General features: G+C 56.2%; 9 protein-coding genes across 9 annotated transcripts; 7 read left to right on the top strand and 2 right to left on the bottom strand.

Annotated features, from left to right (window-relative positions):
• Nucleotides 1–92: 92 nt before the first annotated feature.
• B0H18DRAFT_1030458 (uncharacterized protein) lies at nt 93–3,407 on the top strand (the record flags this gene model as incomplete). The annotated part of the gene is made up of 9 exons (XM_048030032.1): nt 93–190; nt 255–581; nt 636–698; nt 753–815; nt 866–1,200; nt 1,239–1,357; nt 1,420–1,498; nt 1,549–2,822; nt 2,883–3,407. 9 exons carry the CDS (start codon nt 93–95, stop codon nt 3,228–3,230), a joined length of 2,706 nt encoding a protein of 901 aa, XP_047889004.1. The 3' UTR covers nt 3,231–3,407.
• Nucleotides 3,408–6,333: 2,926 nt separating this feature from the next.
• On the top strand, nt 6,334–7,554 carry B0H18DRAFT_818998 (SMAD/FHA domain-containing protein; the record flags this gene model as incomplete). The annotated part of the gene is made up of 2 exons (XM_048039280.1): nt 6,334–7,067; nt 7,263–7,554. Coding segments are annotated over 2 exons (1,026 nt in total), but the record flags the coding sequence as incomplete, so codon positions are not given.
• Nucleotides 7,555–9,336: 1,782 nt separating this feature from the next.
• B0H18DRAFT_1030466 (P-loop containing nucleoside triphosphate hydrolase protein) lies at nt 9,337–10,590 on the bottom strand. Its single transcript, XM_048030033.1, has 5 exons — nt 10,208–10,590; nt 10,015–10,121; nt 9,748–9,956; nt 9,613–9,696; nt 9,337–9,562 (listed from the first exon to the last, which is right to left on the bottom strand). The coding sequence occupies exons 1-5, from the start codon at nt 10,297–10,299 to the stop codon at nt 9,389–9,391; spliced, it is 666 nt and encodes a 221-aa protein (XP_047889006.1). The 5' UTR covers nt 10,300–10,590; the 3' UTR covers nt 9,337–9,388.
• A 691-nt stretch (nt 10,591–11,281) lies between these two features.
• On the top strand, nt 11,282–11,932 carry B0H18DRAFT_664400 (uncharacterized protein). Its single transcript, XM_048039029.1, has 2 exons — nt 11,282–11,478; nt 11,532–11,932. Exon 2 carries the CDS (start codon nt 11,542–11,544, stop codon nt 11,851–11,853), a length of 312 nt encoding a protein of 103 aa, XP_047889007.1. The 5' UTR covers nt 11,282–11,478; nt 11,532–11,541; the 3' UTR covers nt 11,854–11,932.
• Nucleotides 11,933–12,883, top strand: B0H18DRAFT_664412 (uncharacterized protein). The gene is made up of 3 exons (XM_048039030.1): nt 11,933–12,156; nt 12,217–12,714; nt 12,767–12,883. Exons 1-2 carry the CDS (start codon nt 12,012–12,014, stop codon nt 12,675–12,677), a joined length of 606 nt encoding a protein of 201 aa, XP_047889008.1. The 5' UTR covers nt 11,933–12,011; the 3' UTR covers nt 12,678–12,714; nt 12,767–12,883.
• A 2,460-nt stretch (nt 12,884–15,343) lies between these two features.
• Nucleotides 15,344–16,322, top strand: B0H18DRAFT_664440 (uncharacterized protein). The gene is made up of 3 exons (XM_048039031.1): nt 15,344–15,799; nt 15,860–16,032; nt 16,100–16,322. Exons 1-3 carry the CDS (start codon nt 15,794–15,796, stop codon nt 16,191–16,193), a joined length of 273 nt encoding a protein of 90 aa, XP_047889009.1. The 5' UTR covers nt 15,344–15,793; the 3' UTR covers nt 16,194–16,322.
• Nucleotides 16,323–16,445: 123 nt separating this feature from the next.
• Nucleotides 16,446–18,302, bottom strand: B0H18DRAFT_1030483 (uncharacterized protein). Its single transcript, XM_048030034.1, has 5 exons — nt 18,257–18,302; nt 17,939–18,193; nt 17,261–17,889; nt 16,999–17,204; nt 16,446–16,939 (listed from the first exon to the last, which is right to left on the bottom strand). The coding sequence occupies exons 2-5, from the start codon at nt 18,061–18,063 to the stop codon at nt 16,742–16,744; spliced, it is 1,158 nt and encodes a 385-aa protein (XP_047889010.1). The 5' UTR covers nt 18,064–18,193; nt 18,257–18,302; the 3' UTR covers nt 16,446–16,741.
• Nucleotides 18,303–19,328: 1,026 nt separating this feature from the next.
• On the top strand, nt 19,329–20,617 carry B0H18DRAFT_1030486 (ribosomal protein L24e-domain-containing protein). The gene is made up of 5 exons (XM_048030035.1): nt 19,329–19,441; nt 19,655–19,657; nt 19,714–19,791; nt 19,843–20,139; nt 20,195–20,617. The coding sequence occupies exons 2-5, from the start codon at nt 19,655–19,657 to the stop codon at nt 20,270–20,272; spliced, it is 456 nt and encodes a 151-aa protein (XP_047889011.1). The 5' UTR covers nt 19,329–19,441; the 3' UTR covers nt 20,273–20,617.
• Nucleotides 20,618–24,038: 3,421 nt separating this feature from the next.
• On the top strand, nt 24,039–25,624 carry B0H18DRAFT_1030496 (uncharacterized protein). The gene is made up of 3 exons (XM_048030036.1): nt 24,039–24,640; nt 24,859–24,993; nt 25,049–25,624. The coding sequence occupies exons 1-3, from the start codon at nt 24,056–24,058 to the stop codon at nt 25,487–25,489; spliced, it is 1,161 nt and encodes a 386-aa protein (XP_047889012.1). The 5' UTR covers nt 24,039–24,055; the 3' UTR covers nt 25,490–25,624.
• Nucleotides 25,625–26,107: the final 483 nt, after the last annotated feature.

Raw genomic sequence — 26,107 nt, forward strand, 5'->3', positions numbered from 1 at the left:
ATGTACAGGAGATATATCGCATCTTCCGTTCTCATGACGTTGAAGATTATCAGGGAACCTGCACCGATTGTATCGGAAGTGATATTTTGTCAATGAGTGGTCTGATGCACCACTTGGACTACCAGCAAACCAGCAAACCTTCGTCGAACACGAAGCTTCTCTGTACACATACCGCATGGAAGCTATATCTGTGCGTAAACTCACGTTGAAGACAGTTGTATTGCAATCCTGACTAACGCACCCTTGTTCGGCAGGCTCGGACTCAGTAGGCAGGCTGACTCCATGTGCGTATACGTGTGTCTCTGCGTCTATCAGCATGTGTTCTTCACCGCAGGAGCCTCTAGAAGACCAAGCCCTGCGGTCTGTGGTTCTGATACAGGTGTGAGGGTTGAAACTCTGTTCTCCATGGACGCAGTGAGTGCTCAGGACCCTGGCATGGTATATATGTCGCCTCTCGCTGCCATACATCCTCACACTCACAGACACATCCTTTTTTTTACGACTCTACGGGAGACAGGCACTACAATGGTGATGCACAGCCGAGTCGACAAGATCGTGTCTTCTGTTGAACATTGTTCTATGTGAGAATGCGCCTAGGTCTGTGCAAGCGAAGCGTTACTAACTATGCATGTCAGTGTGGCCTCTATAGAATCACGTTTCTCCCTGCATCACTCAGATCTTGCTGGCGATAGAGAATGGTACGCAATTATCCGTGGCAGGTATACGCTGAAGCTGATGCATTCACGAAGTAGCCGCGACATCGATCCCATACCCAGGACGACTACACCCGACAGCGGCTACATCTCAGAGCTTGAGTACGGCAGATTTGATTAAATCCAAATCACGCGCTGACTTTACTGAGTAGAGAACCTGCAAAGCCATTCGTGGGTGTCGATCGTGGTTCTGACGGTTTCGAGCCCACGAATGCTCCGCGTATATTCGCATTCGTGGTGGCCGTCAACGAATACCACTCTCCGAGTGTCCCTAACTTGTCGGGATGCATCAACGACGCTCAGGATTTCATGGACTACTTGAAACATGTCCTCGACGTACCGACGCCTAGGATTTCGAAACTGATCAACGGAGAGGCCACCCGTTCCGCTATTATCAACGAGTTCAAGGCCCACTTCTGGAACAATCCGGACATTCACCACGGCGATGCTCTCATCTTCTTCTTCTCCGGGCATGGCAGTTATGCTCGTGCACCAGAGACTGGCCTGCCCAGAATGATCTGATAGAGCTCATTTGCCCGTACGACTACATGGACGAGGACAAGAACGATGACAAGTACGGGATATCTGACCGAACGCTTGACGGGCTTATGCGGATATTGGCGGACCGCAAGGGTGACAACATCGTATGTTCGCGCCTTCCCGTTCATGCTGTCGAGAGTGACTCATCATTTCTGGCCACGGCTAGACGGCTATCCTCGACTGTTGCCACTCTGGAGGGATGGCAAGGGAGCTAGATCCCCGGGCCGCGAGGGCGACCTCTCTGTGTCGGTGAGGTCTGCCCCAAGTTATTCCACACCTATCCCCCCGACACTAGGCCAGGAGATATGGGGCCATCACACATCGGACCGAGCTGTATCTTGGGAAGTCCCATCAGCATACAAGGCGACGTCATCATACATCTTGTTGGCTGCGTGTCGCGCCACTGAGAAAGCCAAGGAAATGCGTTGCTCGTCCGATTCACCTGGAGCCGGGATGCCAGAGAACGTCCGCGGTGTATTTTCCGCCAACCTGATCCAGACACTACGCACCATGGGGAGGGAGCGGTTAGAGGCGCTCACGTATGCGCGTTTGATGGACGATCTTCCGCGTCGCGCGATCCACTCACTCCCTTCGCTCCTTGAGCAACATCCGCAGTGCGATGGCACCCACAGTGATAGGGTGCTCTTCAGCACGCGTCGACTTCCCGATGCCCCCGATTCATTCATCCTGATCAGACATGGGGACACTTGGCACGTGCGAGCCGGGACAATTCATGGGATTACCAAGGGGACGCAGTTCGCTTTACCTCCACCACTTTCGGGTATACAAGCAAAAGGTGGAGTGATATTCGAGGCGGAGAATGTGTGGCCAACGACATGCGAGGTGCCGTGCCGCTCGGCCGGTGTAGAGTTCGACTCCTCGATCCCTCAACGAGTGGTCGTCACACACTGGAACCAGCCAATTTCGCTCGCCACGCGCGTGTATGTCCGTCGCACCCCCGGGGACGATGGTCTTGCTATCAATACCAGGGCGCTCTATCGAGTGACGCATGACGAGGACGCCTTCGACCTAACACTAGATGCCATTCCGGGTGGTTGGCGTATCGAGAGGTTCGATCCACTCGTCACACGTTTCTTCGGCAGCAGGCGCGTTTTGGAGGTTGCTGGCAGGTCGTCGGCGCATGCAACAGGCGTTCTGGACGCGATTTCCCGTTTCAACTTCCACCTATATCGGTCCAATGTGGACGTTGCGGTTGACAAGGAACTCCGCCTAACCGTCCAAATGCACGCTCTGGAGGAAATGGTGGAGACGGTCTGCGAGGCATGGGAGCAGTCTCACAGTCGTCTCGGCCGAGGAGAAGAGGTCGTCCTTCGCACTGTGCAGGGCATGACATCGCTTTACTGCCACAAAACCGATGCTAGTCGCTGCTCGGGGAATATTGATGGCCAAAAGTGGGCCGATCCTCGTCACTTCCATATCCCAAAGCCTGTGGAGGAGGCCATGATAACGAACTTTGATCGCCAATACGGCTTCACGCTGGTCAACAATTCGAGCATCGATCTCTTTCCATACGTGTACTTCTTTGATCCGAGTACTTACGCTGTCAAGGTGTGTGTCCTGAGCGCTGAGCTCTTTGGAGTTATATTGTTCATTGACATCCCTGCACAGGAGCTGTTTTCACCTCGATGGGGCACCTGTGAAGCACCTCTTCCAGTCAAAGGCCACATTTGTATTGGCTATGGCGGATTTGGTACCAACCCTCTACGATTCACGCGGCCGGAAACCCATTCTGATAACGCAGTGGGCTTCCTCAAGATATTCGTCTCCACGTGCTACGTCGAGCTGAACATCGAGCAGCCACCCCTATTCGACCCACCGGAAAAGGCGGTGCATCTAGGCCACATTCCTATGTGTGATCCACCGGCCAGGGCAGCACATCTTGGCCACATTCCTATGCAGGACAACTGGAATTCGTGGACCTACGTCTTGACGTCACAGGCGACAAAAGACCCATGACGGTGAGGTCACCCTCTTCCACGGCCATGTGTATTTGTACTGGTACCACGTCGCTATAAGTCTGCCATTCGTGATGGACTAGTATCTGTAGTTTTATGGTCCCATCGCTTGTCAAAGACATGCCACATGCAATGGAAAAGGTGTTGGTAACGGAGCACCGCGTCAAGGCTTCTGGGCATATGCCGAAGCTGCGCGATCCCTTTTACGCATATGGCAGGCACGAACGATCCTCTGCTGCATAACAACACCTCGGCCTCGGAAGTGGCACTGTTCAAACTCGACTGTATTGATTGATCCCAACGCTGATAAGCATTCGAAGAATCGATGGTGCGGTTCCTGCTCTGGGGTCGTCCAGCATATGTTTTCCATCATGATTCTTGTTAGGGCCGGTAGGGTATTGGGGCGCAGGCGGAAGGGGATGGTTCGAGCGAAAGGTCTCGCAGGATCATCTACTATCCGGAGCGTCTCGACAAGCTCGAAAAGTCGACGACAGCTTCGCGAGCAGAGAATGCGCGCTATGCACCGGAGTATGCGTTCGTTTCTGATCGTCATAACGGTCTCCCGCCGTAAGTGATACTGGCTAGAAGGATGCCATGTCTTGCACGTCAGGGCGCAGTTCAGTAGTGTAGGTGGATCCGCAGTGACGTTGAGAATTAAAAAACACTATCACAGGCAATCCCAACACTCTACCAGTACTAGTCCGGCATGGCTCGAGTGCTATGTACTCTGATCAAGGCCAAAAACCATACGCATTATCAATCGCGCTGTCGACGCATGAGCGCCGAGCGTTGTCCTGATTCGGATGACCGCGCGACGCCCGAGGCAATTCTCACGAGGCGGGGGTATGTCCCTTGGACAGAGCCACCGTCTCCTTTAGGCAGGTGCATCAGATGAGGATCTCTGATGTGACCGTTACTTTGGGCGCTTCACGGGCGTCTATTCAAAGGGGGGGTCGCCCGCACAGGATGCCCCAGACGTGTCGGAGCGGTGGTGGGGTGCGTCCACACGGATGGGTACGAGACCATCATCGCCCTGGGCCGTAACGAATGAAAGTAAGATGTATCTTGCATTCGTAACCACCTCATCACAACGAACGACTCGGAGTCGCCCGGGCCCGCCAACTAGTAAGTACATCGCAGAAAAGCGGTTGATCCTTTGTCAAGTATGGGTGGCGGTCGAGCGGTGAATAACAGTTCAATATAGCCTGCCTCCTGAGCGTGGATAGCAGGAGCCTGAGCATTAGAGTCGGGACTTAGCAAGACTTCACTTGAGCAAAGTTCGCTCAGTGAAGGTCGAGGAGCAGTGATCCTAGGCGCCCGCTGGTACGCGCACACGTGACTGCTGTCATCTGTCGCGCCACAAGTGAGCGCGTCGATTCTCTGATCATGTAAGTACCTACGTACGTGGTGGCTTCCAGAGATTTGAGCTCCGACTTCAACTCGCATACAAGTACTGCACCACTTCTGCGCAGACCTTGCTCTTTCCTTCCACCATCTTCAGAAACTCAGGCGATGCTCCTTAGACAGGACCACTGAGTGCCACCCAGACTCGGATACTCTCATATACTGGGTCTTCTAGGTAAGCTATGTTTCTGTCTGAGTATGTCCATTCGAGAACCTGTGCGCATACGATGAGACCCGCTGCACCGATGCGATGTCGCCGTACAGCATATATGCGCATATAGTCCACCGCTCTGCGAGGGAATGTCTGTCCGAGTCTCAGTGGACAGTATACGACCGTACAGCTGCATCTACCCATCCAAGATTGGTTTGAGGTGCGCGGTGTACGGTGTTCACAAATTGGCTGCCCTCCATATTGGTCGTGTGTCTCGTCCGAGTATGACTTGAACATTTCGCATATGGCGAGAGTTGCTACATAAACTGGCGCAATGCCGCCGGACTGCATATAGATGTGCACATATATCGTGTACCCACAAGCAAGGCATATCCGCCGCTCTGTAAAAGGTGTATGCAAGGACCTGTCCCACTCGCTGTATGCGAGCCCACCGGCGCTGCATCATTGTTTCAATCTGGTTGTATTCTTGCGGTGTTTAAGGGTATTGTGTAGAGGCCCTTGGGCCCTCCTTCGCAGCGGGTGTGCGATTACGGTTAGGTACGCACGAGTATCAACCGTATCTGTCGCTCTGCACAATGCCTTATCGAGATTAACATACGACTCACTGGTAGCAACAGGGTTCCTGGTGCAAAGTAAACACATACTAAGTAGGGTAAGTGCACACGTCCACAGGTCATTGGGCGCAAGCGAGGTATGGAATGTCCATACGCTTGAGAGATTGATCCGTATCGCATACCGCCTGTTGATGAAGGCGAATGGGCAAGGATCGATGCAACTAGTATCCAAACACCAGTAAGTGCATGCTTGTCGACGTGCGGAACCCACCCTTGGCCTGTAGTGTCTTTCCTATCGAAAAACTCATCGGTAATGCACGCCAGTTGTCGCAATATAGTATATTGCCATCGCTGACTAGTATCCATCTTCACAGGCAATGGCATGGCCCTACTTCTGTCTACCTTGACATCCGTCAACACGCTCAACGGATGATGATGCGCCCGTCCTCAAGCCTTCGCATAACAGAGTTGTGAGTGCCATGTACGTAGCTATCATCCGTGTTAGGACTGAGTAGTAAAACGAAGACATACTTGGCGAAAGACCATAAAGACCTCCGAGTCGGTCCAGAGTCGAATTCGAAGACAAGAAGACAACGTCTGCCAGCCACCTCGACGCCACACGCGGCGCGGCCGTTCTCGCTTGCCGCCGGCGCGGTCGAGGCCGTGTGCCTGGCGGGCGACAACAGCACATGCCCGATTTGGACGATAGCCAGCCAGGCTGAAGCACTGCGTCTGAAGGCAGCGTCGGCGGCTTTCCTTTGCTCTTCTTCTCTCTCCCTCTGCCCTCTGCCTTACCGCGCTGAGCTCTACTTTGCAGTCCAATTTTGCGAAACGCGCGAAACTGCGCTCCAGCCGACTCCAGCAGGACAAATACAGACACGCCACAAGTGGCTAACGGGCGCCTCGCAGCTTGACCTCCTCGTCGACGACGACGAACACGCCCTCCCCACATGGACCCCCTCTCACTCGGTGGCGAGTCACCCGCCGCCCGTCAGTCGATTCTTGGCTCTTTTCTTCGCCCACGACCCCGCGGCACGTCGCAGTCGCACCCCTCACCGCCAGGCGACGCCAGCAGGGACTCACCGCCCCCAGTCGTCCCACCCGCCGACGGCGCACGCCGTCGAAACGCCCCCGCCCTCCAGCCATCTTCATCTCAGGCCGGTCTGTCGCAGATGCTGCGCCGCCGACGATCCGCAGGGGCCGTGGCCACGCCCCAAGGAGCAGCCGTGGCCCCTCGCCCGGCCACATCGAACAACGCCGCAACGCACCGGATCCGCCTCGTCCCGCACTTGGCCTCAAGATCCTCACTGCGATTCGAGCCCATCTGCAGAGACGTGCGCGAGGGCGACCCGGCGCTGCGGATCGGACGGTTCACCGACCGGTCAGGACTGGGACTGGCGGCGGCGAACGCACTCGGGTCGAACAAGCTCGCGTTCAAGTCGAAGGTGGTGTCGCGCGCGCACGCGGAGATCTGGGCGGAGGCGGGCGGGCGGTTCTTCATCAAGGACACGAAGAGCAGCTCGGGCACGTTCCTCAACCACGTCCGGCTCTCGCCCGCGAACACGGAGAGCCGCCCCTCGGAGCTGCGCGATGGGGACATTCTGCAGCTCGGCGTGGACTACCAGGGCGGGAACGAGGACATCTACAAGTGCGTGAAGATCAAGATTGAGATGGGCCGCGAATGGCAGGCGCACGCCAACCCGTTCAAGTGAGTGTTTCTACTGCCTGTGGATGCGGGCGACTTTGTCAGCCTCAGTGCATATCGGAGAAGGCTCGGTGCCTTCTGTTCATTTCCGCGCATGGTCGCAGGGTTTTAGACACGTTCTCAGCCCACCGCTCGGTGTTTTGAGATACACTGGCAGGTCATCGCGGAAAACGAACAGCGCTGACCGGTCTCCCGCAGCGCGAACGCCCTGAAGCAGCTGAAGGCGATCTCGCTCCCGAACAACGCAACCTCGAAGAAGACGCTGCCGAGGTCGTCGCTCCCGGACTGCTGCATCTGCCTGTTCGCGGTGACGATCCACCAGGCGCTGTTCATCGCGCCATGCTCGCACGCGTTCCACTTCAAGTGCATCCGGCCGCTGCTCGAGACGCACCACCCCGCGTTCTCGTGCCCGCTCTGCCGCACGTTCGCAAATCTGGAAGAGGACGTCGAGGTTGAGATCGAGGGGAGCGTGTTTGGCGGGGACGATGATATCGATGCGGACGTTTCGGTCGTCGTCGCTGCAGTCGCCGCTGCGGCCGTGGACAGGCCCGCGACGGGCGACAGCCATCAGTCCCACTCTCGCTCGAGGGAGCGCGAGCGCGACAGGGATCCTGGAGCGGAGACGGAGGTGGAGGCTGAGCCCCGCCCGATCCGTGGACGGCTCATGCACCACCCGCTTGCGGATACGGACGTCGAGATGGCAGATGCCGACGGGATCGCGCTGCCGCCGCTCCCGGAGGCCTCGCCACTCATGGTCGCGCGGGCGTGGACGGCGGTCAACGGAGGTAGAGACGGTAGCGTGTCGCCCGTGCTCGTGCCAGGACCACTCAGCTCGGCAATGGAGGTGTCCGAGGGCGAGGAGGACGGTGACGAGGCTTCGGGCAGCGGAGAAGGGTCGAGCGAAGTCATGGTCGGTGGGACGCTGGGGGAGGGGCATAAGCGCAAGCGGTGATGCGCGCGCAGGTTGGATGTGTATACTTTAATGGTTATGATTACGGATTCTGGTGCGTGTCTGGTGTAATTTATTGTCTTTTGGGTCTGAAGGTGTGCTCAATCTGCGTGTAGATAGCATCGATACCTTCCACGTTCAACACACAGCCCCATCACCAGGACGTTCGTCGTGCTGCTCCATCTGTGACCTTGGGCGTCAGAGCCGGACGGACGTTCACGGATATTTCCACACCACACACTCCTGCCTCCTTCGTCTCTTGGTGCTTGTATTCACAGTAATTTGATTTCCCTTACTCGTCGTGATCCCCTGCTTTCCGTCTGTGACTGTTGACGATCTCAATGTGCTGTCCACACCGTTCGTGTACTATAGATCCACCTAGTGTGCTAGACGAACGACTATCTCCCTCCGTTTCGTCCGTCAGCGTGCACCACCCACAGCCCTCACGGAACGTACGCACATTCTCGCAGGCCGTACAGCTGCGCCGCCCGTCAGCCGCGTCGCACACAGAACCCGCGGGAGACACATGGCGAGAGATTTTTAAGCATAGGCAACGACAGGAATTGCATTATATAGGTATGCGGAGACGACGAGACGAGCGAGGGGACCGTGAGAGAGGAGGAGACCGACAGGGACATATACTTAGAGTACGCGGGGATCAACGTGCAGCAAATCGACAACAGCAAGGATACGGACACGGACACGGGGTGTGGGGTGGGGCTCTCCACCCGACCAGGAGGGCGGGGATGTGGAAACGTAGGACTGAGGGGGAGGGGCGGAAATGGTAGGGGAAGCAAGGGCGGTGGCGGTGGTAGAGGGTCCGTAGTAACAGGTGGGAAGGGTAGAGGAGCAGGGGAGGAGGGCGGGCATGCAAAGTGGTGGGTATTGCGGTCAGCTCAGAATGGTGTAGATGTGTATGTGTTGGTGGTTATGTAGTGGATAAGATAACGCGTTAATGCGAGGAATGTACAGAGGAAGGGGAGAGCGGGAGCGCCGACGATTTTGGTGGACGGCATCGAGGTGAGGTGGGTGGCTGATGGCGAGTGGGCGCTTACGACGCAGCTTCTCTATGGCGCGGTGTGGCGGATCGTGGGCGGTGGAAGCGAGGACCTGGGTGATCCTCCTCCGTGGTGGAACGTCTTTGCGCGCCTGCATCAACGGCGGTCGGTCACAACGGAAGGCGCAGTGGATTTCAATAATGTTACATCGGTGGGGAGAGCGACAATCACACCTTTTCGCCACGGCCCACCACCCCTCCCTCTTGTCCACCCGCGCCCTCCTTCCAAATCCAGTTCCATTTCCAGAATCCACCCCGCCGCCCACCCGGACCCCGACCGCATGCCCGCCACGCTGCCCACCTCCACCCGCCCGTCCGTCATACGTCGACGTACATGAGTACGGGCTCGCCGACGCCGTCGATCTCGGGGATGACGCACTTGAGGTCGAACGCCTTGGCGAGCACGATCTTGAAGATCTTCTGCACGTTGATCGACGCGGACGTCGAGCAGAAGATGAGCGACGCGTGCATCGCTTTTGCGAAGCGTTTTGCCTGTGGGCGTGGGTGAGCACGCGGTACGCAGGGGAAGGGGGTGGGCGCACCTGCTTTGTGATTTCCTCCTGCTCGTCTCTTGGAAAGGTGGAAAACGTGTCGAATTTCGTGCCGATTAGAAAGGGTATTGCGGTCTAGTATCCGACCATTCATAAACGGCCGACCTGCCGAGTCTGGTCACGTACTTTGTTGAATCCCCGTGCTTGTCGATACCACTCCTTCACCGAGTTCAGCGTCGATTTCCGCGACAGGTCAAACATGAATAGTATCGCGACTGCGTCGTTGCAGACGAGCGGGAGCATGTTGACGAACTCGCGCTGCCCGCCGAGATCCCAGAGCGAGAACGTGATGGACGTCCTGCGCACCGTGATGGTCTTCTCCATGAAGTTGACGCCTGTCCCACATCGCTCGTCCACCGAATCTCGATGCATGCACGGGAGACGGAAGCGTACCTAGGGTCTGGATGTAGTCCTCGTCAAAGTGCCCCTCGACGTACTTCACCATCAGACTCGTCTTGCCGATCTGCGAGTCCCCCAGCATGCCGACCTTGATCACCACGCTGCGGGAGGGCGAGAGAGCAACCGTGAGACGGGGGCCTTGTTCCGCACGCAGAGGGTGCCAACGGGGGTGCGCACGGCGGCTCACCTGTTCTGTTCGTTGCCAATCTCGCCGTTTGGCCGCACGCCCAGCGAGCTGGGGCCTGCGGCGGGTGTGGGCGACGATGCTGACGCGGACATGTCGGCCTGAGTGTCTCGATAGCGGGGTTGGCTCGTGCGCAGATCGCAGATGCAGACGTGGGACGCAGGCCGGCGGGGCGCAGGCGTGGAATTAGGTGCGTTCGAGATGAAGGAAAGGATAAGAGAAACACGGAAGAAGAGGAAGCAAAGGAGGGACGCGTTCTGGGCGCGCTGGGGGGCGATGGGGGATGAAGTACAGACGGCTCACTCTCGAACAGAGTATGGCCGGATACACGACGGACGCCGACCAGGCTGAGCAGTACGACAGGCAGAAAGAGACACAGTCCGTCGGCAAGACGGCGCTCTCAACCATCCGCGCACGCGTTCCCCTTGCTTGGCGCCCGCCTGCTTGCACTCACGCTCTTTCAGACAACGCCAACTCATAGTCAGACAATATCTCGAATTTTCCTGCGATACGGCACTATCTTCAGCAGCTTATATCCCGACTCTCTGCCAGACATCAAAGCGCTCCATGGCACGACGCCTTGGACAGGGACACCGGTCATACTTGGTGGGTAGTACGGTGGACTCCGAGTCGTCCACCAGCCTCCTCCACGTGCATAACCAATTGCGCAATGGCATCGTGGTGGTAAGTGGTGGCGGTGGACCGCATCTTCGTGATTTCTTTGATACAATCATTGTTACTTGCTCCTGACCCTGGAGCGGTCCTGTCAGATATTGAACATCGTGGCAGTGCCCAATATCCGCAGTCATGCCCTTTCACGACTATAGGCGATAGTGTGAGGGTATCCAACCTGAAGTTGGGCCGAAATGCAGTCTCAAACTGTCATCACTACGGCCCCATTTGCGACGATGTCTCCGGTACGTCCACTGTAGCCGTACATTCGTCCCTCGCATCTTACACACTCCTACGAACGCAAGAACTGTTCACAGAGTTAGCGTCTGACCATTATGGCCCTAGACCACCGACTCAGCGCTTGTAAAGCGACTGCCGCACGGGAAGGTGGAACATGTCATGTAAGGAGCTTCTTCACGCGCATCGGCGTTGTCCCCCTGGTGCCAGTAGGTCGCGCTCGCAGGAGTGGTGGTGCACGGTGTTAACATCCAATGAACGTGCGCGCCATCTGAGTGGACAGATCTGGCTTTCCTCTCCATGCTGGTATAAAAAGCATCCTTAGGGCACCTCCCAGTCACATCGCTCGCGGAGAGGAGTTATCGGTGAGTCAGCAGTCGTGATTCACACCGTCCCATACTTACGTACATGTCCGCAGATGTGCAGTGATGCGATGCTGTTTGCCTGTTGAGGTATATGAACGCATTGTCGACTACAACTGGTCCGACCCGCCAACACTCTTGGCTTGGGCTCTTGTCTGCCGTGATTTGTCTCACCGGAGTCGGTACCATCTCCAGCGGGAGACAACGATGACCATTCGAAGCGCAACAGAACTCCGGTGTATTGGGGACTCTTGTTATCGAAACGTTCCAGGCGCCTCTACGCGAAGGTCGAGCTCCTGCGCGTCGTGGACGACCCATCGAAGCCCTTCGTCCATACGCTGCCGCTACATCTCCCAGGCGAGCACCTCCCGCAGCTGACGACGGTCCTCCTCGAGGGTGTCAACTGGACGACCGCCACTCCACACCTCCAGTTCTTTGAGTGGTTATCTTGCTTCTCTTCTGTGTCATCCCTCTGCATCGACCGTTGCGTCCTTCGCCCGATCGCGCACACGCTTCGGATTGTCAAGCGCCTCCCGATGCTCAGACACGCCGTCTGGATGGACTACTACAACGTCAAGCCCAGCGAATGTCCCGTGGCCTTCAACAACGTATTCGTCGGGAAGGAGTGCACACTTCACCTCCAGACACATCCCGACGTGCAACACCAAAGCCTAGAGGCAGGTAAGGCGCGTGTCCCGAAACAATCTCAGATCCATGTAAGATTTACGACCACAGTTACAGTATTAGACTTCCACCGCGTACGGCGGATCCCCCGTGCAAGGACGATGTGTATATCTATACCGAGCACGATGGAGGCCCCGGCAAGGCGTGCGGCCACCTACGATGGCACACGTCAGCCCACTCATCAAGAGACACGATGCCCGATGTTCTTTGGAAATGAACCATTGGTCGAGGAACCCCGTTCCATGCAGGTTATTATCCACATGATATTACTGAGGAGTGCATTGATGATTGTCTTCCTCGCACAGGAGGCACAACCGTACCCCACCCGTCAGATCGTGAATCTACAGGCCAGCACGCATCGCAGGGTCAGGCACCCCGGGAAGTGTTGGGAGCGGGGCGGGAGCATACTGCTTGTGATGCTCCCAGACAGATCGAACCATCCAGTCACAGTGGCGCACGTACGTATTCTACACAACAACGCATCGTACGCCCGAAAGCGACGCAATGCTCACCGATGATGAAGGGGACCAGGCGTTCTCACAACTGCACATTGAGGTGAGCATGGTTCGAACAACGTCCTTGTACCGCCGCCCTGACGACGCTTTAGAACCACAACTACACGCGCCTCGACCCTGCTACGGGCTGCGCGACAGTAATCCTTCGCGTAATCTTCCCACCTTTACGGTCTCTGTGCTCGCCCTACCTGTTGTCCCAGACTTGGAGTGTGGAAAAAACCCATGGACGATCCATCGTTCTTGGTTGCGATGCAGGGACTCCGTATGTCTTGCTACAGTGGGTGTTCGCAGCCGCCTACCCGGTCGTGTGTATGTAGCGTCTTCGTGAGGTAACGCCACACAAACTTCCCCCTCCCCATGATTTATTCATGTATATAGTTTCGTTGTATCTCTAGGTCACGACCTGCATCTCGTGGCTCAGATGGGTATCCAAATGTCCGTGTACCAATATGATGCATGCACGCGCTGCACCTCCATCGTCGGCACCGGGGCACGAATCGACCTTCAGGTTATCGGTGTCACACATATATAAGAGGCTGCAGACTCCTCGTCCACGCAACGCAGCGGTGATCGTCAGTAGCATCTGTGATCATAGATGGCAGCACAGAACGGACAGAGCCTAACCTGTCAATGCTTACCTTGGATCCACAGCACCACCTGCAGCTGAGTACTGCTTCATGGTAATGAACAATCTTCACATTGAACATCAATCGCGATCGTCGACGAAATCCCCAATATTCCCAGTCGACGCATATAAGTGTGTCACCACGTGCCTGCTGAGCATGTTCTGAGTACGTAGTCGCGCGGCGTAGCGCTGTGAACATGAGCGATATACGAATCCGATGTAGCACCCACAGGCACCTACACACTCCCAGATCCACCGGAATGTCCGAGTCAGCTGATGATCGTGTTGATAGCCCCGAATCGATCGAACTATGGTGGATTCCAGCCTTACCTGGCCTGAGTACCGGCGTTGAACGTTGAACCTGGCACGGCTCGGACATGTTGCTAAATGCGCCCGAGTCTGAGTAAGTTCCCTCTATACCCTCTGTCCTCTATTTCTCTATCTGAAGCGAAAACGCGGTGTCTCTACCGCATCTACATTTCAGCTTCGTGATTGGGCCTGAACTCCGGCGCATTTGCAGCAGCAACACCGACCGGGTGTAACGGGCAGGGTCGGCTCGGGCTGTCGTAGTGGCTGCGGTCGCGCTCAACGAGCGAAAACGGGCACGGTATAGATATTAATACTGGTGTTGGAAAGGCGAAAACCTACGTGACGGTACCTACAGGCTGGCGCGATGTATCTACGTGCTGACGTAAGCATGTGGCGGGCACCGTGTACCGTCCGTGCATGTGACCGCGCAAGGGGGCCCGGGCGCGTCGCCGCCGTCGCGCCTCCTCCTCAGCGAGTTTTTTGCTTCAAATTTTACAGATAAACTTGCGGTTCACCTTCTGAACTCCGTGTTATGAACCGCGAACGGCATCCCGTGCGATGCACGGGTAAGTATTTGCTGTTGTGCGTAAATTCAGTATTATTATCACTTTATACTCCGAGTCAAGCGCTCAAGCGCTCAAGACTCTGCTTACTTGTGTTCTTTTTGTTTTAAAGCCAGTCCTTCTCAATATTGCTCGCAATCCTCAGCTGCTCTCAGTTTGCATTCTCGCGCCCTACAAATATACTTGTCCGAAGCGCTCCGCCAAACCACGGCTTCAATCACGGCACCGATGATTGCATACTTGGCCTGCTACCGTGACAATCATCGGGCGACAGACTCGCCTCCCTACTCAGAAGGCCTACACAAGACGTCCCTCCGACGTATCGCAATGACGCTTATCATTGGATGGCGCATGGTGCTTGAGTCATCCAACCTTGGTCGCTTCGGCATCTCGCCGACTCAGACACGATGTGGACATCCGCGATGAAGTTCTCCGATATGTAGCGAGTAGAAGGTGATAGAGACGACAGTATGGAGGAGAAATGGTGAGGCCAAGGATTAGCTGTCTCGTCAATGCTAGTGACGCAGCTCAGCAACTCACAGCTCTGGACCTTCCACTTACGAGAAGTAATGCCCCTCCACGCCACCGTGTTCAGCGCTCAGCACTGACAACCCAGTTGTTGTGCTCAATGAGTGCATCTAGTACGTCGACACTGATTCATGGACGGCATGCACTACTAGTAGCATTGCACCTTTGTCTTCCAAAGGGACAAATTTTCAATCGTCCTAGAGTCTGAGCGTAGCATACTGTACTAATGACAATTTAGTTCAGGCGCTATTCCCCCTTCAGTACTTCAGTCACGGAACCGTGTCTAAAATCTACTTAGATACTTACGACCACTTGACTTTGATGAGTACCAGCCTGGACTCGGAAGCTTGCAATACACCGCACTGGCACGTGAGGCCGCTAAGTGCCAGTGACCGACGGGCGACCCATCATCGATGAGCGTTAGTTACTAGACCACACCCTCAGGACTCAACTTCTTGCTCTCAAGCTCGCTTCGAGGCCAGGTCGAAATTCGAACTTACAGTGGTAGAATCACCTCCGCACTTTCAAAAGCGCAGCCGGTATGAACTTCGCCAACGACTACTTACGAGCATCCACGGTAAGGAAGCCCTCAGCCTTGGGCGAGTATCCCGTCGGCATATACAGTAAGTAAGTGGCGTCTACATCAGGCTACTTATCAGCAGCCTCAGGCTATTCACATCAGCATCATTCACCAATGGTCGATCACTCAAAAACGAGAAATGCTGAGACAATGGACTTGACGGGCTACCGTTGGTAGGCATACTGGAGGCGTGAGCGCCACTGAGGGACGGTGGAGGTGTGTTCTCACTGGCAAACCATGACGATATGCTCAATGCTCATACTGCCACTGAAACGTGAATGACAGGGGACTTCAAGTTGCAGGGAAGCTCGTCCGCATCATCAAGTCGCGACGATGGTCGCATAACGCCTTCAATGTACAGATCATGGCGCCAACATAATCTCCCGCTCGCCAGGTTGCCAGCTGAGTACTGCTCAACAGATGTACCATCCGAGTCCGGCAGAAGACACAGGAGGAGCTGGAGGAGGCCGCAGAGAAGATCAGGAAAGCGGCGCAGAGTGGTATTACGAAGCAGATGACGGTGACTAGTTCGAACTTCTGTCCTCAACGGGCTTCTCATGTATATGGTTCGCCCGCACAGTGGAAGCCGTCCTGCAAGTCTAATTCCGCCAAGTGGACGTACGACGGGATTTGCCCCGACCCTGCGGTTTTCGGAGTGCTCATGGGTCTAGACGGCCCACCGAAGTTCAAGCAGAAGAAGTTCGCCAAGGACGAATTCCAGGACCTCATCGGGCAGTGTGAGGGTCATGCCAGGTCAGTAGTGTCATGTTCCACCTTCATCCTAGGCAGTGCTGAGCTGGAACGTGTGTTGCGCATGCAGGTACAATGATCTCTATATCTCGGGCGAGCATGTTAACGTCCGCTGGTCCGACACCGGCGAAGTCAAATTCAGCGGGACGTACGGAATCTCCTAAATGTCCAGAGCAAGGCTGAAGACCCGATGGCGGAGGGGTCCCATCCCACAGTGCTAATCATATCGTAACATCGGTGTAAATCCACAATATTTCAGCTAAATCATACGGCGAGCGATCCCAACGTGTGATGTCAGCTTACGAGTGCTTACGCTCTGAGCACCCGCACGCGTGTCCTTAGAGTACAGTCGGTTACTTTGCGCTCAGAGCACACCGAAAGTCCTGGCCGTGTATGTGACAATCTCTTCCACTCACGCCCATTGCAGTGAGAAACGATACAGACAGTCGGACTGGAGGCTTATGTCCGGTACACTATGGCCTCCGCAGAGTTCACGGACGTAGTAACAAGATTATCGCAACTCTGGCGCTTTGGAAGGCAAAGGCGCAATGCTAGTACAGTACATGCTCGGCGATATCGTCTACAATAGGCACACAGATTGTACAGGCGGGGTGATTATTGCGCAGGATATCAATGTCGGGCGTGTGTAGTTTTGGGTATAAAACGTCGTCCGGGGGGGATGGTACATGCACATGATCGCATCATGCTCACCTCAGTACACAGTTCTTAGGGCGCCTGATCCCCCTTCATTATCGGTGAGCATGGCCTCGGGTTTTGGCGTACGGTGCATTGCTCTGAGAGCGTTACAGGCTGTATGCTCCCGCCCCGCTCCCGGACTCTGGAATACGTGCTGGCCAGTAAGTTCACAGTCCGATGGGTGGGGGTATGGAAACATTACAGATGTTGCTTCCTGCGCGAGGGAAGACGGTTATCAATACGCTCAGTCAGTAATAGCATGTGGACAACAACCTGCAGGGAACGTGGTTCCTCGACCAATGGACGTTTATCCGCAAAGGACACCGAACGCTGTGTCTCTTGATGAGTCTCTCGACGACTGTGCCCACAGGCATCATTGTAGGTGACCACGTGTCTTGCCGGAACCTCGTTCCGGTCCGAAGAGGGTATATACATTGTCCTTGCGCGGGGGATCCACCGTACGCCGTGGAAATCTAATACTGTGTGCCCGCAAATCCTGCTTTAGTATGAGATTGTCTCAACGCACGCGCCTTACCTGTCTCCAGGCTTTGGTGTAGCACATTGGGATGAGTCTGGAGGTGAAGGGTGGACTCCCCGACGATGACGTTGTTCAAGACCACGGCACATTCGTCGGGTATGAAGCTGCAATAGTCCATCCCAACAGTTTGTCTCAGCTTTGGGAGGTGCTTGATGATCCGAAGCGTGTGTGCGATCAGCCGGAGGACACAACGTTCGATGCAGAGGGACGATACGGAAGTGAAGCGAGATAGCCACTCGAAGAATAGGAAGTGCGGAGTGGCAGTCGTCCAGTTGACGCCTTCGAGGAGGACCGTCGTCAGCTGTGGGAGGTGCTCGCCTGGGAGATGTAGCGGCAGCGTATGGACGAAGGGCTTGGACGGGTCGTCTACGACGCGCAGGAGCTCGACTTCAGCGAAAAGACGTCTGGAGTGTTTCGAGGACAGGAGATGCCCGTATAATTGGAGCTCTGCAGCGCTCCGGATGGTGAGAGTCCTCTTCCGCTGCAGGTGGTATCGACTCCGGGGAGCCCAGTCACGGCAGACGAGAGCACAAGCCAAGAGCGTCGGGGGTTCGTACCAGTCGTAGTCAACGATGTGTTCTGTCACTCCAATGGGCGGACGTAAACGGGATTGCATCCCTTCGCATCTAGTGAAGGTGAGTGTGACACAGCATCGCCCTTGATGTTGAGGCTTACTGAGTATATGTAGTCATGGTCTTGACAGCGGTGAGTGCGGGGCGAGCTCTTGAGTCATCCCATGCCAGTCTGAGGTAATCGGAGTTTATAAGCTGGGCACAGGTGGTATGCATATGCACCGCCATGAACGTGCAGTTCCTGACGTAGATGCAGGGAAACCCGTCCACGAACTTGAAGCTGCACCGCCCTATGGTGGACTCGTCCACCAGCCTACGACACCGCGCATATTCGGGTCGCTGGCCTGACAGCTTATCCCTATTTGACAGGGAAAATGATATTTAAGACTGGCCAGCGAGATATGTCGTCGAAAGGACTTACACATTGGAGGGGGATTCGAGTTGACGGTCAGTTTGAGAGAGCGTGAGACAGGCGGGCGTCAACTAGGACATTTAACCTCAAGTCGACCTCAAGTGCATATCGACGTCGTCCTTTCTCAGCTTCCCTTCACTCGTCTTCATACGCCGCTGCACAATTCAGACTCTACAAGTTGTGTCATACACAAGTGTCATTTCCTATGCCTCCAAAGCGCAAATTGGCCAACGGGGTTGCGTCTACATCTGAGAAGGCGTAGCACAGTCGACCACGCGCCCGACGCGGCGCTCGCGTCTGCGATTCTAGCAGCCTCAGATACATATCCTATACCGGAAGACGATGTGGATGTGCACGCGCTGCTGGTAAAGTGTTCCTAATATGCGAAGTAAGTACTTGGGAGTCTCAGGTGAAAGCGGGCGCCAGTGCGAATGGTGGAGGAGGGAATTCCATCGAGCCACCACGCCGGGGGTACTCCGGCTGTCACGGGCGCGAGGCAGAAGACACAGCAGGAGCTGGAGGAGGCCGCAGAGAAATCATGAAATCAGCGCAGAGTGGTTTTAGGAAGCGGATGACGGTGGTCTTGTTTAGAATTCTGTCCCCAGCGGGCTTCTCATGTATATGGTTCATGGGTGTAGTAGAGGCCGTCCTGCGCGTCCAGTTCCGCGAAGTGGAAGTACGACGGTATTTGCCCTGACCCTGCGGTGTTCGGAGTGGTCATAGGTCTGGCAGGCTCGAACAAGGCCAACGAGCGACGGCGCTCTGGTACAGCGAAAGTATACGAGACGGAGATGTCACCACATCTTCCTGTATCATCGTCAGTCCATCACCTTTCTATGATATCAATGAAACAAGTAGATACTTACCTATCACCTTTATTCCAACGGTAGTGTCCTGAACCTGAGTTCACAGCGACCCGGGGGAATACTTCCCGTTTACGCACCCTCGAAACCGGAGAGCTGCCCTCAAGTTGCACTTCAGATTACTGAAGCAGCATGTTCGTCGACATACATCCGGTGCAGCCTCATAGACAATAATCGAGACGGAGGACTGTTGCCTGTCAGAATCTACCGACCGGGAGTCAAGCGCCCACGTCTAGTCGCCGCGCCACCGAGGCCAAATATTTGTTCGAGAGGTCGAAGGCGTGAAGCGCTCTGAGGGCACCGTCCACAACAACCCCGGCAAATCTTCAAGGTGAGCACGAATCTCTGCCGTTACTCTGTGCGAGCCGCGCTCGGGGAGATGTGGAGGACGAGGGCTTTCGGAGGAAGTACTGCATGTGGGGGAAAGACTGTCGGAAGAGGATGGATGGCGGATGGAGGTGGCTGATGACGCTGGCTTCGCATTTTCCGAGCACGGTTGAGAGGCATGTACTAACGTTGCTTTCTTGCGCGTTGCTTGTCCCAGATGGTACGTTTGACTTTGCTCTGGTAGAATGTTGCTGACCTCGATTTTACGGAGTGTAGAAGGTCGAGATCGACACATTCTCCGGCTACCGTATCTACCCCTCGAAGGGCAAGCTCTTCGTCCGTGGCGACAACAAGGTTCGCCCCATCTCAACCATCCTCCCGTTCGCATATCCACCCTTCTCGTAGATCTTCCGCTTCGCCAGCGGCAAGAATGAGTCGCTTTTCCTCCAGCGCAAGAACCCCCGCAAGATCGCTTGGACAGTGGTGTACCGCCGGATGCACAAGAAGGGTATCACGGAGGAGGTCGCGAAGAAGCGTTCGCGCCGCACCGTGAAGCACCAGCGTGGCATTGTCGGCGCCGACCTCGCCACCATCAACGCGCGGAAATCACAAACCGCCCAGGTCCGTCTGGCGCAGCGGTCGGCCGCCATCACGAAGGCCAAGGCGGAGAAGAAGGACAAGGAGAGCAAGAAGGAGAAGAAGGTGCGTCGTGCTCTCGCTGGATCGCTGGCGTGTGTGCTGACTTGCTCCGGACTAGCCTGCGACCCGCGCACCCGTCTCGACGGCCCCCCGCGTGTCGAAGCAGCAGATGAAGGGTGGCAAGGGCGGCCGTTGAGCTGTGCTTGCGGATTGGTCTTCTGTCGCTCTGATATGTTATGTTTCGGCCTCACCCACACACCGCAAAATGTATGGATACAGCATGCCACCACGCTTATGACACTATGCCCTTGCTGTGCTCCGCCAGATGCCCTTGCTTGTCGGATGCAAGGCTCAGGAGACTGCACCTATCTCTAGCTGCCGATTCGACCTAGGAATCTCTTTAGATCGCCTCTTTCTCGCGTCTGGGTAATCACGAAGGCCGACGGAAACGATGTCCGTGTTCAGTGCTCGGCGAGGATGAGGCCACTCTTCTAGTATCTCTTGTCTGTCGATTCCATTGATTGATGGCCTTTGCCCTGAAGTCGTGCGTGAGTTGGCACGGGATCATCGCATGTCGCGTCGAGGAGGGTTTGAGGAGGGTACTGCTGACCAGGCAGTCATGACAGACAAGCCTCTATAGCAACTCTATAGCGGACCATACATCGCTGTTCGTGATCAGATGCATTGAGTGTGACTTCGTGCACCTTCACAAGACGAGGCCATCTGTGCCATTGAACATCATCTGATTGACTTACAGGGTCGTCTCGACCTCCATGGAGATACAAACATGCGGTTGATCATGAGCTGCCCGCAAAGCAACACGAGATCGTAATTGCCATTCGCAACGTGAGGTGGTTGGGACGACCAGATCTGGCTCGGCCTAGTGCTACATGGTACGTACGGTCTACTTACCTCAGGCAACATAGACACTATTTCCGGCATCCCCTTTGAAAAATCCTTGCGGCATGATCATCTTGTGGGAGCTTGCATCCCGCTAACCCGCCCTGTATAGTGATGCAATGTCCGGCTCCGTTTTGCTTCGGTTGTTGCCCGTATTGACTGATCGGCGAGACCACAAGGAGGCTGAGCCTGTAGTCCGTATAGACTGAGTACCTGGCTCGACAGACTGGTTTTGCGCGGGGCCCTCGCGCTTGTACAAATATTGTGTTCGATATATAAGTACTCGGACATGGTGTATGTACAGTAGATTGGCATAGGGTATGTAGGAGGAACTTGAACATTTCAACAGTGGCCGATTCGGATTACGTCATGCCCAAGTCCATACTTGGAATTTTAGCGCGCGCATATATTCATTGAAGAATTGCGGCATTCTTCCTGAGCAACACGTCTCCCGTACATTGGCAAACACACTATATGCGCATGGTAGCTCATGAATGTAGACCATATACTCCATCCTATGCTGATTTCTACGGCTCAGGGTCACGACTCAAATCGACGCTCTCACACAGAAGCGTCTATCACCGCCCACATAACATTGACAGATCTCTTTCCACCAGACATTCCGCATCTTCCTTCGCTAATATCGCTTCCTTTTTTCTGACCGACACAACCACTCTTTCCAGACGTAGTCAAACTTCTGGTATTTCCCGCGGTAAGGTCATTCTCCGAAAGTACCTTCCTGCTGACCGGGTCACTGGTGAAGATAACTCAGTCTCCAATAGACATTGTCCAGATCACGGTGCTACACCTGCTACAGCAGCGCTGGACGCCTCCTGCTTTGCTGAAATCTGCGCGAAGCAAGGTCGAGGCATACGTACGTGTAACCCGCGGTCCCTGGGCTTCGACTTCGCAAAAAGCCGTCATTTCCGCGTTGTACAAGGCGACGAGCGTCCTGGACACCTGCGTGCCTCGATATGGACGTTAGCTTGTCCTCCTTCGCGCCCGCGTCGGAGCTCGTGGCATAATGGTGCCTTCACGCTTGATCTTCCTCAGCTGCTGGCCCGCGTCGAGCACGGAGGCTGACCCCAGGACCCCTGCTGCTAGCCCCGTGGATTGGCACCTTCCATGCCTTTCTAGCTCCCGCGTGGGACGGCATGACGATCAATTTCCCGGCGCAATAGTGGCATGGTGAGTGCGCCGACCACATGCGAAGCCCTGTAAACCCTGTTTTGACTGAGCTCTCGTTGCACACACGCACGTTGTACTACCGGGAAGTGGGCAGGTTACCCAAGTGGGTGGTACGATACGAGAGGGCCCTTGGTAAGATCCCTTGTGCTGGACGCGATTGGACTTGCATGGCTCCGGGGGCGATTGCGTAGGGGAAGACTTCGCGAGCTCGTGGTCGGAGGACCCGCGCTGATGCTTCGACCGACCACTTCGTAAAAACTGGAGTACATTCCGTTAGCTCGGACCAGAAGACATGGAGCTTGGTCGGTGATTGCAGCAATGGAACGTCGCGGGCGCGGGGTATTCGACTGCTCCAAGTCTTCCCCGTCGTGTCGAAGAGGCACGGGGGCCGTATACATTGATCGTTGTGAGGCCCGCACGAGCCTCGAGGGTAAGTCTGCCCCGCATGCAGGCGCTGCTGCTGCAGTCCCGAATGGCAAGTGGAGGTTCGATTACGGACCATCAAATGCGCTCTCCGTCGCGGCTTGGTCGCGGCCCTACATGCTAGCGCCGTGCGGCCGTGCGGCGCTCCGATGGTATTGTCTGCCAGTGGGACAAAGTGAGTGAACTCACGATCTGCAGGACAGCCACGGCCAGTGAATCACAACAGGCTAGTACAAGACCGTGAAGCCCGAGCGAGACAGGGGTGCACCGGTATTGTGCGCTGCGTATTCTCGGAGGCAAGGCACCGTGCGCGGCTTCCTGCAGTCAATACGTGGCCATGGGCATGGCAACGGCTGAGGCGAATTGTCGAGAGGTGGGAGTTATTACGGAGCCCCAATTGTGGGATCAGAAAGGGAGAACAGGAGCGCGGGCCTGGATCGAGGTGGCATGTCTCCGACGTGCTTGCCGAAGTCAAAGGACGTTCCGAATCGGGCCCTCGCTTGTCCTCGATGCGGCAGGCCTGGCGTGGAGTTCTGGCAGCAGATGGCGACGCGCAGAGGCCGCAGATGCGCCCAGGGCCGGCGGGAGGACGAAGCGGGGGGAGCCAATCGGTCAGCGCCGGAGTTAGCAGCGCCCTGGCCGGTTGCCTTTTCGGGGATGCGATGCTGTGGGTACCGCCGCCGAGCTTTTGTATGTTCTCTCATCATCGCTTCGCTGGAATTTGACGTTTGCCTTCTCTTGGACCCGGAGCGTGGAACCATGCAAAAGACTTAAAGGCGACGGGCAAGTTTGCGTTGTCGACCCTCGTCATACCCACTGCCGCCGCACCTACACTGCCCGCCTAGACGTTTCGCCTTCACAGGTCTCACCTGCAAATTGCAACACCTCGGGACCCCTCCTGCTATTTAGACACAGGCTCGCCGGTAGACAGTCAATACCCCACTAGAAGTTGAACTGGTGAGTACATCCCGCCTTCGCGTTGTCACCGCTGTCCATCCCGCCTTCGCGTTGTCACCGCTGTCCATCCCGCACTCGCGTTGTCACCGCTGTACAACCCTCCGTCTCGCTGGAGAACAGACAATGCTTGACTGCGCTGTCATGCGTCATCTTGAGCTCGTTATATCAGGGCATTTGACTGACGGCGAGACGCCATATTGCCCGGTATGGTCCTCAGCTCGCGATCGACACAACCAGGATGGGCTACTTGACGTCACGGGCTGTGCACCCATGGCGTCGCTCCCACTATGCCCGCGCCACGGAGAGCGAGCGGCGGGCTAACAGGGCTTATACAGCGCCTGCATTCAGCTGTATAGGCGCGGTGTCAGGCAATCTCCATCAGGCGCTCAGCTAAACATACACTGACATTCACCCTTCCTGTTTCGCGTCATACTAGGTTTCTGCTATCGCTTATAACTTGCGGCCCTCCATTACCCCCTAACCCACCTAGAGCCTCTAATCCACCACCAACATGCGCCTCACACTGTCGACCATGCCCGAGGAGCTCCTGGAGCGCATCCTCGCCTTTGCCGTGACCCCCTCCTCGCCGTCCGCGCCCCATCGTCCGTCCTGGCATGTCGCGACTCCCAATGCTACGAGGTCGGGCGTTGCACCCCATGCTACGTCCCTGCTGGTATCGCGGAAGTGGCTCCGGATCGCGACACCCGCATTCTACCGCCACATCGACCTCCGCTCCGACAGACAGACAGCGATGCTCGCCCACAGCCTACGCACGAACCCGGAGCTCGGTCGCTGGGTACGCAGCATCCGTGTTGAGGGCACTTATCAGATGCTCCCGGACGTTGTCCGGTTGTGCCCTGCTCTCGAGGAGTTCGACATGACCGTGGACAACGGTCCCTCTGGCCCGCCTGCGCCAACCGTGAGCTCGCAGCGACCGCCTACCGTTGACGCGGCGGTCGTACGTTTCTGCACCAGCTTCCCATGCATGCGTCGGCTACGGAACCTCGTCATCCGCAAGAACGCGTACTTGACCCTGCCTGGTCCGACGCACATCTTCGAGGAGCTCGGCAAGGCCATCCGGCGCTGGAAGTACCTTGTGAGTCTCGATTCTTTTGTTCCGCTTGTCTGGCTGGTCCCCACTGGGTCTTCGAGCCCGATACTGCCAGTGCCGCTACGGTATGGTATGCATGGAAATTACGTCTTCGCCTTGCCGTTTTGGGCGATCGACGACTCGAAGCAGCCCCGAAGAGGACTAGCCGCATTCTCGACTGCGATCGTTTGCTGCTCAAACTGACACGGTTCCCACCATCGCAGGAATGCGTGCAAATTGCTTTCCGCTTCTCGCCCTCGCCCGCGTCTGCGTCGTTCGCCACGTCGCTTGCCTCCGCTCCGAGGCTCCGAACGGTCAGCGCGCTCCTGCCCACCGTCTGGAACACCGCGCTGCTCGAGGTGCGTGCTTCTCGCGCTAGTGTGCTGGGCGAGCTTATCTGACGTCTCTCGATAGATCTCCCAGAATCCCTCGCTCGAACGCATCCACATAGGGCCTCGGTCGGAGCTCTTCGCGTCGCAGCTATTTATCACCGAGGCGCGCAAGTACCCGCGTCTGATGGGGCTCATCACAGCGGGCACGCCTGAGCTGCCGGCGGAGTCGCCCGCGCGCTCGCGTTGCTGGCCCGGCTCGTCTAGCCTGCCGAGCCCTGGGCTCATGCCTCCCGCCTCTGTCTCGCCATTTCCCGCGCAGTACCCCAATGCGTACGCGCACGCGCCGTACCATGCTCCTTCGCCGGCTCCTTACCAACACCTTTCCCAGCGCAGCCGCGCGAAGCCCGAACACGCACGCGCACATATGCAGTCGTCTCCGCGCGACCCACGCACCGGACTCCCGATACCCGCCTCGTCGCAGAGACACGGCGCGCCTGCAGTCCGCCGCATGAGCGCTGTCTGAGCGGTTGTGGCGGCGGTCCCTGTTCGCGGCGCCGCCATGGATGTATCAGTGTTCACTGGTGCACTGCTCTTCTCTGCCATACCCTGTGCACGCACATACCCTAATTGATGGACTCGGTGAGTTCTGCGAACTCGTCGACGTGCGATCATATCTTTGTAAACACTCCTCACATGACCACGGACCTTTGCCCGACGACTCGGACCTCGTATATAATTCGCATATCGTTCTGTATTCGTATGCCGTATAGTTTTCTTACCGCACTCGTTTGTTGTACTCTACGTCTCTAATCTTCTGGCTGTTCTGGTACAGTCTTCGCTACGGTTCTCTTAGTTGACATAGATAGAAAATGGTGATCTCCTGGACGCATCGCAGGGTGCAAGAAGTACTGTACATAATGTCAAAATATAGTTGTAGATAGCCTAATGATTATTCTCTATTTCTGCTGCCCAGTGCCTCACGACATCTCCCTCTCGAAGCGATCCCACGCCTGTCCTGGTTCTCCATCGACTGACAAATGACTATTTTCGTGAGTCGTCTGTAAGCATAGGAACGCGTCGTCGTCATGAGCACATGCCGGCGTGCGCAGAGCAGGGGCGAGGCAGTGTGAATCGACTTGAC

Source organism: Fomitopsis serialis (genome assembly GCF_022376445.1).
Source record: "Fomitopsis serialis strain Sig1Antser10 chromosome Unknown B0H18scaffold_87, whole genome shotgun sequence".
NCBI lineage: Eukaryota > Fungi > Basidiomycota > Agaricomycetes > Polyporales > Fomitopsidaceae > Fomitopsis > Fomitopsis serialis.

What these genes read in the sequence shown, in the direction of transcription:
- B0H18DRAFT_664440 (XM_048039031.1), top strand. An exon ending in CAGTGTGAGGGTCATGCCAG is followed by an intron (nt 16,033 to 16,099) that starts GTCAGTAGTGTC and finishes TTGCGCATGCAG; the next exon opens with GTACAATGATCTCTATATCT.
- B0H18DRAFT_1030486 (XM_048030035.1), top strand. An exon ending in TCGTCCGTGGCGACAACAAG is followed by an intron (nt 19,792 to 19,842) that starts GTTCGCCCCATC and finishes CCCTTCTCGTAG; the next exon opens with ATCTTCCGCTTCGCCAGCGG. An exon ending in AGAGCAAGAAGGAGAAGAAG is followed by an intron (nt 20,140 to 20,194) that starts GTGCGTCGTGCT and finishes GCTCCGGACTAG; the next exon opens with CCTGCGACCCGCGCACCCGT.
- B0H18DRAFT_664412 (XM_048039030.1), top strand. Translation starts at nt 12,012, where the DNA reads ATGCTCAGACACGCCGTCTGGATGGACTACTACAACGTCAAGCCCAGC. An exon ending in ACACCAAAGCCTAGAGGCAG is followed by an intron (nt 12,157 to 12,216) that starts GTAAGGCGCGTG and finishes CCACAGTTACAG; the next exon opens with TATTAGACTTCCACCGCGTA.
- B0H18DRAFT_1030483 (XM_048030034.1), bottom strand. Translation starts at nt 18,063, where the DNA reads ATGGCGGTGCATATGCATACCACCTGTGCCCAGCTTATAAACTCCGAT. An exon ending in ACACCAAAGCCTGGAGACAG is followed by an intron (nt 17,205 to 17,260) that starts GTAAGGCGCGTG and finishes GCGGGCACACAG; the next exon opens with TATTAGATTTCCACGGCGTA. An exon ending in AGGAACCACGTTCCCTGCAG is followed by an intron (nt 16,940 to 16,998) that starts GTTGTTGTCCAC and finishes TCCCTCGCGCAG; the next exon opens with GAAGCAACATCTGTAATGTT.
- B0H18DRAFT_1030466 (XM_048030033.1), bottom strand. Translation starts at nt 10,299, where the DNA reads ATGTCCGCGTCAGCATCGTCGCCCACACCCGCCGCAGGCCCCAGCTCG. An exon ending in GGACTACATCCAGACCCTAG is followed by an intron (nt 9,957 to 10,014) that starts GTACGCTTCCGT and finishes GATGTGGGACAG; the next exon opens with GCGTCAACTTCATGGAGAAG. An exon ending in AGGAGGAAATCACAAAGCAG is followed by an intron (nt 9,563 to 9,612) that starts GTGCGCCCACCC and finishes CCACGCCCACAG; the next exon opens with GCAAAACGCTTCGCAAAAGC.
- B0H18DRAFT_664400 (XM_048039029.1), top strand. Translation starts at nt 11,542, where the DNA reads ATGCGATGCTGTTTGCCTGTTGAGGTATATGAACGCATTGTCGACTAC.
- B0H18DRAFT_1030496 (XM_048030036.1), top strand. Translation starts at nt 24,056, where the DNA reads ATGCGCCTCACACTGTCGACCATGCCCGAGGAGCTCCTGGAGCGCATC. An exon ending in TCCGGCGCTGGAAGTACCTT is followed by an intron (nt 24,641 to 24,858) that starts GTGAGTCTCGAT and finishes CCACCATCGCAG; the next exon opens with GAATGCGTGCAAATTGCTTT. An exon ending in GGAACACCGCGCTGCTCGAG is followed by an intron (nt 24,994 to 25,048) that starts GTGCGTGCTTCT and finishes GTCTCTCGATAG; the next exon opens with ATCTCCCAGAATCCCTCGCT.